Source organism: Malus domestica, chromosome 10, assembly GCF_042453785.1.
Source record: "Malus domestica chromosome 10, GDT2T_hap1".
Taxonomy (NCBI): domain Eukaryota; kingdom Viridiplantae; phylum Streptophyta; class Magnoliopsida; order Rosales; family Rosaceae; genus Malus; species Malus domestica.
Genome location: NC_091670.1, coordinates 31403413 through 31413396, shown reverse-complemented (window position 1 = coordinate 31413396; position 9984 = coordinate 31403413). Strand labels below are relative to the sequence as shown.

At 38.3% G+C, this 9984-nt stretch overlaps 1 protein-coding gene across 2 annotated transcripts; it reads right to left on the bottom strand.

The window, feature by feature from the left end:
• Positions 1–3284: 3284 nt before the first annotated feature.
• On the bottom strand, positions 3285–6746 carry LOC103445743 (interactor of constitutive active ROPs 1-like). 2 transcript variants are annotated; one of them, XM_029110002.2, is made up of 4 exons: positions 6341–6683; positions 5291–5415; positions 5070–5147; positions 3285–4679 (listed from the first exon to the last, which is right to left on the bottom strand). In XM_029110002.2, exons 3-4 carry the CDS (start codon positions 5081–5083, stop codon positions 3584–3586), a joined length of 1110 nt encoding a protein of 369 aa, XP_028965835.1. In that variant the 5' UTR covers positions 5084–5147; positions 5291–5415; positions 6341–6683; the 3' UTR covers positions 3285–3583. The 2 variants fall into 2 exon arrangements, with proteins under 2 accessions (XP_028965835.1, XP_008382988.2); XM_008384766.4 differs by lacking the exon at positions 5291–5415 and having other exon boundaries at positions 6341–6746.
• Between the last annotated feature and the right edge of the window lie 3238 nt (positions 6747–9984).

Here is a 9984-nt window from a genome sequence, read left to right as displayed (position 1 = left end):
GAACACTGAGAGCCAGAGAATCCTTAACAACCAACTCATCAGACCGCTTGGAAAGTAGTCTGTTATCTTTGGGAGTGAGAAGGTTCCTGGCCACCACCGCAACGGTCATATCATTCTTCATCACATAGTCCCCAACAGTAAGAGGACCAGTAGGGGATAAGAAGGATGGGCGCCATATGTTGTCTTGAGAAGGCATGGCTGCCTCTTCACCAAAGTTCAAGTCAAAACGACGGTCGGATGGGCTAGACATTCTTAGAAATGATGAAGGAGAAATAAGGTGCAATAAATCACTGAAGTAAGGGAAAAATTCCTACAAGCAATAACTCTCTGAATGTACTTCTTGCACACAATTGGTGCCCTTATAAAAGAAAGGGCAACATGGCCATTAGTTCAAAAATCGAAGAGGCACCACTCCCCGGATTCCGAAGAGGCACCACTTTCCACACGCAACATCAGCTCATCGGGTACCACAGATAACTTTGCCAAATATCTCTAACAAAGTTTAGACACATAAATTTTAAAGGTCTAGCTACCCTACTATTACCCACAAGGGTAAAGGAACAACACCACTGCTTGATAACTAGAAAGTCCCAATGAGTGTCAACCTCCGTGCTCCGTGGCAAGGCAGACTGGCAAAAATGCCCAACCTTTACTCATATTTGAGAAAACACTCCCAACAAGATTGCTTGCTCAAAAATCAAAGTGGCACCGCTCTCCGAATCTCGAGAGCCAGACTCCCAACAGGATTACGTGCTTAAAAATCGAAGAGGCACTGCCCTCCGAATCTCGAGAGCCAGACTCCCAATATGATTACGTATTAAAAACTCGAAGAGGCATCGCCCTCCGAATATCGAGAGCCAGACTCCCAACAGGATTACTTTCTCAAAAATCAAAGAGACACTGCTATCTGAATCTTAAGAGTCAGACTCCCAACAGGATTGCTTTCTCAAAAATTGAAGAGGCACCATTCTCTGAATCTAGAGAGCCATATCCCCGACATGATTGTTTGTTCGAAAACCAAAGAGGCACTGCTCTCTGAATTTCGAGAGCCAGATTTTCTTGGATAAAACTTGTCTGCAATCTTCACATGCAACGTCAGCTTTCCAGATACCACAGACCACTTTTTCAAAGTGCTCTGACAAAGTTAAAACACGTGAAGCTTGCAGCCCCCACTACATTGCTATGACCAAGAAGGGTAAAGGAATAGCACTACTACTTGTTGTTAGGGAGACTCCTATATATGTCGACCTCCATCCTCCACAGCCAGGCAGACCTACAAATAAAAAAAAATGCTTAACTTTTCTTCACATCCGAGAGGGCACTCTCAGCAGAGTCTCTCGAAATACTCAGTTTCTTTTCCTCCCGATAATACCTCTGCAAACAAGCCACACCAAAGCAAGAGTATCTCATATCATCAGGGTTAAAAGTAAGAGTATCCCATATCATGCTTTTTCCCTGTCTTTTCCTTTGGCCTTATTCTTACCTGCAAGACAAGAAGGAAGAGAACAATCAGTCAACACTTGGAATCAAGCTTCCAGTCAGGAACTGACTGCTTGGAACTCCTTGCTTGATTACTTACCTGGCATTGCTCTCGAGTACTCACCTTCAACATCTTATGCTTCCAGAGAAGATACCACATCTGCCTGAAGAACAGATAAGGCAAGTGATAAGGATACAAGGAAGCATGTGGAGACAAGCGTAACAGAACACGTGCTTATACATCCACTACTTTGTCAACAGCAAAAGTATCACATATCTTCTGGGTCGAACGTACTCTAGATTTGATGGACTTGTTTTGACCCTCAAATTCTTGAGTCGACCTTTTACTCTGGAGAAAACCAGAAAACCCTCCAGCCCAGTTCAAGAATAAGCCTGTGAAAAGTTACTTCTTCAAAAGTAAAAGTATCTCATATCATCTCTTCTCCATTTGCTTCTTCTTATCCTTGTTCCTGTTTACGACATAAGGAGAAGGAGAACAATCAACCGGAAGCCGAAGTCGAACCTCCGATCCAGGTTGCTTACTTGGAAGTCTGATTGCTTACCTTGTCTGTTACCTCATTCGATAAATCTCCTAACTCGGCGACTTGGGGGACTCCTACTATAGGGTTTGTATCGCACTTGACCAAGCCCGAAACTACAAGTAAGCTTTGAGTGAAATTGATACATTACCTTGTGCATCTTCATCGGTTAAAGATACCCCCCTGGATGGAGGAAAATGACTTCTAGAGAAGATGTCACATCTACATATGAGACAGATAAGGCAAGTAAAAATGATACCACACTTCGGTACTTAGAAGTTTCGTGATTACTCAATGGCTTGGATCTTGCAAGTCCCCAACCGAGGAGCTTCCCTCACTTGGGAACTTAGGAAAGCACTGTTTGTACCATACTTGACCAATCCCGAAACTACTGAGCACCGGTCAACGTTATACAGTTAAGGACCCAGAAGAGTTTCCTTCCAATTAGGATGCCAATCACAGCGCGACACGTGCTGACATCAGAAGCCAATCATAGCGCAATACTTGTCAACATCAGAAGCCAATCACAACACGACTCGTGTCAATGTCAGAATGAAACTAGAAACTCTCTTCTATAAATAGAGATCATTCTCTCACAATATTTATCATTCACTAGTACCCACTAGAGGAGAGCTTGAACCTATGTACTTGTGTAAACCCTTCACAATTAATGAGAACTCCTCTACCCCGTAGACGTAGCCAATTTGGGTGAACCACGTACATCTTGTGTTTGCTTCCCTATCCCTATCCATTTACTTACTTATCCACACTAGTGACATAAGCAATCTAGCGAAGGTCACAAACTTAACAATTTCTGTTGTACCAAAGTCTTCGCTGATTTTGTGCATCAACAATGTTCATACAATGAAATTATGTTTTAATAAGTGAAGAGATAAGTAAACTCATCTAAAAGGGAAAACACAAGCTTTCAATATTTAAAATGAGGTCTTATGTTCGGTTGTAAGTAAGAGGTCTTATGTTCGATTCTCGCCAAAGACGAATTTGAACCACATTATTGCTAGCTTATTGTGAAACTAAGTCCACCTCCTCCTCTTAGTGTATATAATATCGTAAATAAAAAAAATTTAGTAATGTTCAACGAAAGAGTATTTTCTCTGTCTAGCATCACATGAAATAACCTGACAACACAACATAGAAGATGGGCTTTTTTGACCCAATTGAATTGTTTACATCGAGGAATTATAGGAAATTAAAAGATAAAAGTATCACAATATAATGTGGGAGAACCCAAAAACTGCATTCAGGTAAGGCAAGTTGCAACACAAAAATATTATTAGAGAAGGTCACTAAAGCCCTACTCATAAACTGAAATAAAACATGTCGAGATCGTTTAAACAATTCTACAAGACTCTGAAATTACTAGGAAAACAATGCCTACTACGACGGCGTATCCAAAACGCACTGCCTACCGAATCTGAAACAGTAAGAAACTGTTTTGCCACTATCACACATCAACGGAAAAACAAATTTTCAACATCAACGGAAAAACAGATTTTCAAAGTTAAACACAAGTGTGGGCGAGAGATACAAAAAAAAAAAGAACCCTATCTCTGGCCTTTCTTTTTCCACAAGTCACCGAACATTTTTTTGCCGGAGCCCTTTCTTTTACCACTACCGAATCCATCGTCCAAGTCATCAGCTGGTGACCCCACAAAGCCCGTGTAGCCACCAGTTGATGGCTCAATTACTCTACCATTCATCTCCACACCCCCGGCAAGTACAGCAGCAGCAGCATCTGCTGCCTTTCTCCACTGCTCTGTCTGCACTCTCATCTTCTTCATCTCCGCTTCCAGTGCTTCCTTTGCTCTTTCCGTTGCTTGCAGCTTCTCGTTCAACTGACCTGCATTTCCCTTACTTACTTCCAGCTCTTCTTCAAGCTGACTTAACTTCAAGGACATTTCCTTTTCCTTTTCTTGGGCAGCTAAAATATTTAATGCCGCTTCGTTTAGCTGATTCTTTACACCCTGACTTTCTTCACCAGACACTTCTAACTGCTTTGCCTTCTCTTCCAACTCAGCTCTTAGCATGTTTATCTCATCATTCTTCAAAGCTAGGTCACGTAAGGCTGAAAGTTTTTCTGCTTCCAAAATCGATGTTGGTTCATCTGATTTATCAACTTGTTTGGTTTCATCTTCAACCTGATCAGTCTCACTAGATTCAACCTTCGGCTCAACTGTAACTTTTTCTACTGGGACTTCAAAAACATCAGTTTCCTTTTGGATGTCAACTGGAACTTCATCAGAGGAACAACAGTCCGTTTTGTTAGAATCTTGAAATTCCAATGTAGGATGCGTTTTATGGATCTTCGCTGGCTCAGAAGTCACAACTCGTTTCTTAATTTTCTTTTCCAGTTTCTCTTGTGCTTCTTTCTTTGCAGCCTCGGCTGAAGCCAACTGCTCTTTCAGTATCTTTAGCTCTTCTTGTGCTTGCCCAAGCTGAGATTCCAAATCAGCAAGGCGGGTTCCAATTTTCTTTTGGTTTAGTGGATCAGATTGTGTACCTCTTGGGGAACGGCGATCCACTCCTACCTTTGGACTTCGGTCAGTTATTGGTCGATGATGGAGTGGATCTGAATCAGAGCTTGATGTCCTGAGTTGATGTGAGCCTCGAGGAGACGGCCTTTGAACCATTTCAGAGCCCCTATTCCTCAAAATCAAGACAAGAATTTTCTGTCAGATATTTATTCCATTTTTATATGTAATCGCATCTCTCAGGGTAAAGCTTAGGGCATGTATAAACCACTAGAGCTCAAATAATGGCCTGATAAGCAAAAGAACCTTCTAGACACAGAATACAGATCACATTTATAATTTTGATTGGTTCTGTTGTCAAGTTATGCTGCATAACTACGAACCATAATGTACTCAAAAATGAAAACCATCAGACCATCAAGGTTAAGAAGGACAAAAAATCTACTGCATAACATAACCTTTATCTTTAGATTTACACTGAATCCACAAGATTAAGGAATATACATAAACACATACACAAAAGTCAAACCCAGATCACAGATAAATAGCATCCTCTAACCTTGATCGCAGCATCTGTTGCGCTTAGAAGATTGGCTGGAGAAAAGAGATAAGGACTAGTAAGTCGAAGGCTTGTGTTCTGCTAAGTTGTGATCATAAGAAAAAAACGTAGTTAGAATAAAACACATAACTAAGATAGTAACATAAGAATGGTATTTGAAATATAATGTTGTACTACAGATTAAAAACTCCATGCTCTTGCATATCAATGCCTAAACATACTGGGGCAATGACATTCAAATATCCCTTGCTAAGCATAAGAGGCAGCATAGTCTACAAGCACAGATGAACACATCTGCAAAAATGATGTGCTAAACATGCGACATGTTTCCATCTTCGGGTACTATCTGCTCATCAGAAGATAAATGTGATTGCAGATTTACACACCAAATGGTCCTAGAGAGAAAAAAAAACTGCAATGCATTTGAGTGGTTACATAACTCAAGGCTTAATCTCACTTTTACAAAACCCCATGTTCCTCAAGGACTGCATATCTCTGCTAGTATGCTTCTGGGACAGTGCAAAAGCATTCTTAAAAGTCTCTCTTTCCCCACATTATCAAATGCAGGCATATTTTTCAACCTAAAAGCTCAAACTATTTCTTGGGGTTGAAACGTTGCAGTGGCAATATTGTCACTTGGCATTTTTGGCTCAAAAATTGCATCCACTTTTCTTTTGTTCCCCTGACAAAGATCATAAAATGTGCTCGAAAGTTGAAAACTCATGTGTACTATGATGTTCATTATCATATTACAAGATTGTATCAAGCAATAACCAACCATGACTAGCTAATGTCGTATTGCTTAGAGTTAATAGTAGTTGAAGAATGTAAATTTCCTACCTATCAGCATAAGATTGAAGCATACAAACCATCAAGGATTTTCAGAATCTTAAACATGCAGACACTGCATGTTTTAACCAAACTACACTCCTTTTTTCAATAATAATTTTACATTTTCTGGAGGGTCCGAAATTCCGAAGGGAAGTAAAAAACTCAAGAAAGTGTACCTCACACTTCCAAAATAAGACAAAAAAAATGCCAAGACACAGATCCTTGAACAATAAGGGAAGAAAGTTGTGAGTCGTAAGATCTCAAAATTGTAAGGAAATTTTAGATAGTCACTAAGAAATCAGCTAACAATTAAACACCCCACTGACACAAAATGTGACAGTAAAGGTAAAAGAACAACATCAAATAAAAATGCAAAAAAAAAAATCATATATATCGAGAAAATACTAGTTATTAATGGGCAAAAGAAACATAATTTTCACCTTGCAGATTCCAGCAAAACAATGGCAGTTGCTGAGCTAACACTAACACTCTCTTTTGTGATCTGAGTAGCATCTGAAATGGAAGAAGAACTCCACGAAAGACCTCTCCTTTTGAATATTGGGGACTACAGAAAATAACCTATTTGCTAGAAAATGGTAAAGGATGGTTTTTTGAGCTCCACAAGTTGGGTTTTGGTGTTAAAAGTGACAACTTTTTTTGAAACATGAAAGACTAGGAGGTAAAAACTGTGCCCAGAAGAGCCATCAACCTAGAGAGAGAGAGAGAGAGAGAGAGAAAGAGAGAGAGAGGTGTTGAAGTTCGAAGTTTGAATTAAAGACGAGTGAGAGAGTGATAGTGGCGCATTCAGCTTTTTCAAGAAATGGGTGGAAGAAGAAGAGGACAAAGGAGTAATTTTAAAGAAAGGACTGCTAAATAATTCAATGTGAAAGTAAAGGATCTTGGGAAAATCCAACCCTTTCGCTCTTGTCTTTTTGTCTTCTTTCGAACTTCTTCAAAGTTCAAACCTTTTTTTTTAGAGAGTTTTAACGAAAAGCACACGGTACTGTTCATTTTAACGAAAAATCATATTTTAATATTAAAAAATCAAACATGGTACTATTCACTTTACCCTTTATTTTGTCCTTATCGTTAAAACTCAAAATTTTCAAGCCCTTTTCATTAGTTTTTTTTTTTAAAAGAAAAACTAATGAAAAAAGTTTGAAAACTTTGAATTTTAACAATAAGAATCAAATAAAAGGTAAAATAAATAGTACCAGATTTGAATTTTTAATGTAAAAATATAATTTTTTATTAAAATAAACAGTACCGCGAATTTTTCGTTAAAATTCTTTTTTTTTTTAAATCTCTGTACGTTTTCTTCTTGTTTCTTTAATGACAATGCGTGCATTTTGACCATGCATGTAAAATATATGTGCATTTTGACAATGTGCATGCATATAAATAGACAAGTTGGAATCATCTTCTTTGCCTTCCTTCATTCCAAACAATATAACCGAGGAAATAATTACTCAAAATAGTTATTTACACACTTATTTTTATCTTTTACATACTTTTTGTAATCTTTTGTCATTCATTTTTTTTAGGGAGACTTTGAATGCGATTTCTAGCTACGAATACTCTTTGATTAAAACCTTGTTGGAACCTATTTTCTAAACTAGATTTTAATCCTTAAATAAGATGAAGTTTAGAAAAATGTCTTATGCAATATTAAAAATTGATTTTAGTCCCTAGACTTTATTTAATGCCAGCATATTAAATGTCTCTCTTTTTTATTTATAATTTTATGGTGTTCATAAATTAAATTTTATGAAAATATTATAAATTTTAATTCTCATTATAGTAAGTATCTTATATAAGAAAATATTTTCATAAAGATTTTTCGGTACACATGTTTTTGCATATTTTCTTATGTGCCACTAATTCATTACAATATATTTAGGTATTAACATTTCAGTACCCTACGTTAGTATAATATGTTTAGGTACGAACATTTCGGTACACTAGTTTATTATAATATATTTTGGTACCGACATTTCGGTACACTAGTTTAGTATCATATATTTAGATACGGAATTTTTTGGTACACTTATGTTTTTGCATATTTTCTTATGTGCCACTAATTCACTACAATATATTTAGGTACAGACATTTCGGTACACTAACTTAGTAAAATATATTATAATACAGAGGTACACTAATTAGAGGAAGTAAAATAAATATAATGAATTAAAATGTGTATAATAATAAATAATTTTAATTTTAATGTACTGACATTAAATAAGATATCTATTATGTCACAGCCCATTCCGGGACTTTATATTATTGGGGACGTGAAATGACGGATTTACCCTTAGCGGGTATTAAGGTATGTGTGTGTGACGTTATTTGGATTAACTTTATATAAGTTTTGGATTAAAATTATTGGTTTGTAAAATATTGTGTGGTTAGGGATTAAATGGATGGAAATGGACCACACACACTTCCTTTTCTCCCTCTCTTCCCCGTGCCTCTCTCTCTCTCTTCCCTCACGACTTTCTCACTCTCTCTCACCCATAAACGTACGGACAACACCAAAACCCTCCAAAACTTTGTGGATCGAAGCAAATAAGGTATGATTCTTCACCCTTTTGATGTTCTGAGTTGATTGGTACCAGTTTTAGGAAGTGAAACCCTCGGAATCGTCGTGAAACCTTAACCCCGAAAATGTGCACTGTTCATGCACACGTGAAATCTTGCATTTCAGGGGATTTCAAGCTCACAGTGAGCTTAAGGACATCCTCACGAGCTTCGGGGTACTTCGTTGGTGATATTTGGACGTCGGAGGACCGAGAACGGAGGTTCTCAAAATTTCCGAACTATCGTGCTTCCCCAGGTAAAATCTAGTGAATTTTAGACCTTGAAACTAGTTCATCGTGATTCTACATGTTGAGGGCCTCAAATTGATATAAAATTCAAAGAAATCGGTTGAGAAACGAAGGAGAACAAGCATTTTTAAAACTCGCCGGAATCCGGCCACCGGAAAAACCAGTCCGACGACTGGCTGAGGAAGATGGTGTGCGTGGGGGCGCGTAGGCCCGTGCCACCCACGGCGCGTGAGGGCGCGTGGCAAGCCTAAAAATTTTTCTAAAAATTTCTCGACGTCCGTGACGTCGAGTAGGTCGATGTGGTATATTCATATACCCAAATTGAGCACCGTATGAGAAGTTATTTCGAATTGTTGGTTATGTGTTTAAATTAACGTTTTTATAGTTGTTTCGCATATAGGTGACACCTATCCCGAGGACGAGCGCATCCAGGGACGTCACGGGAGTTACGACCCATCGACTTACCAGTGAGTGGGCAGTATTTTTCTGTATTTACCTATATGTTATCTATTTTTCCCAGAAATCAAAATTAAATGAAATTATATTTCTAAAATGCCATGCATGCATATTATGAGTTATGAATTGATAATTGATGCATATATATGTGTGAATTGGTGCCGTGGACGCATAGGTGAGTATCAAGTGAGTTTATATGGTTTATAGGAATGAATGATGATGTGATTGCGTTGTGAGCTCATAAACTGCACCTTTGGTATTAGTGCTTATAGTATTCACCACACCGCACGCTCGCCTTGGATCCAAGTAGGTGGATGTCGTACAAACCACTAGAGGTGGTTCCGACATACCAGTCGTACAGACCATTAGAGGGGTTCCGACTGGTGGGTGACTTTAGATTATGTGCACAGATGATTGATGAGAGAAGCACTAGAGCGTATTATTTCACCATCTTAGTCGTACAGACTACTATAGGTAGTTCCGACTTATGTGCAGTGTAGTGCCGTACAGGTCATAGTTGGTGACTCCGGCACGGCCATACATGTCACAATTGGTGACTTCGGCTGGATGGGATATTGAGCTATAGAATCAGCCGTACAGGACCACTATAGGGTCTCCGGTTGATTTATTATTTCACCTGATTTATATTGATGCATTCATATTATATTTTGGCATGGCATGGCATATTCTTTTTGAGATGTTATGTTGATAGATGGTGAGCGAAGTTTTGATGATATATGTATATGTACGTTTATATACTATTTTTCTGGGAAAGTATACAGGTTTTACGGTGAGGGGTTAGA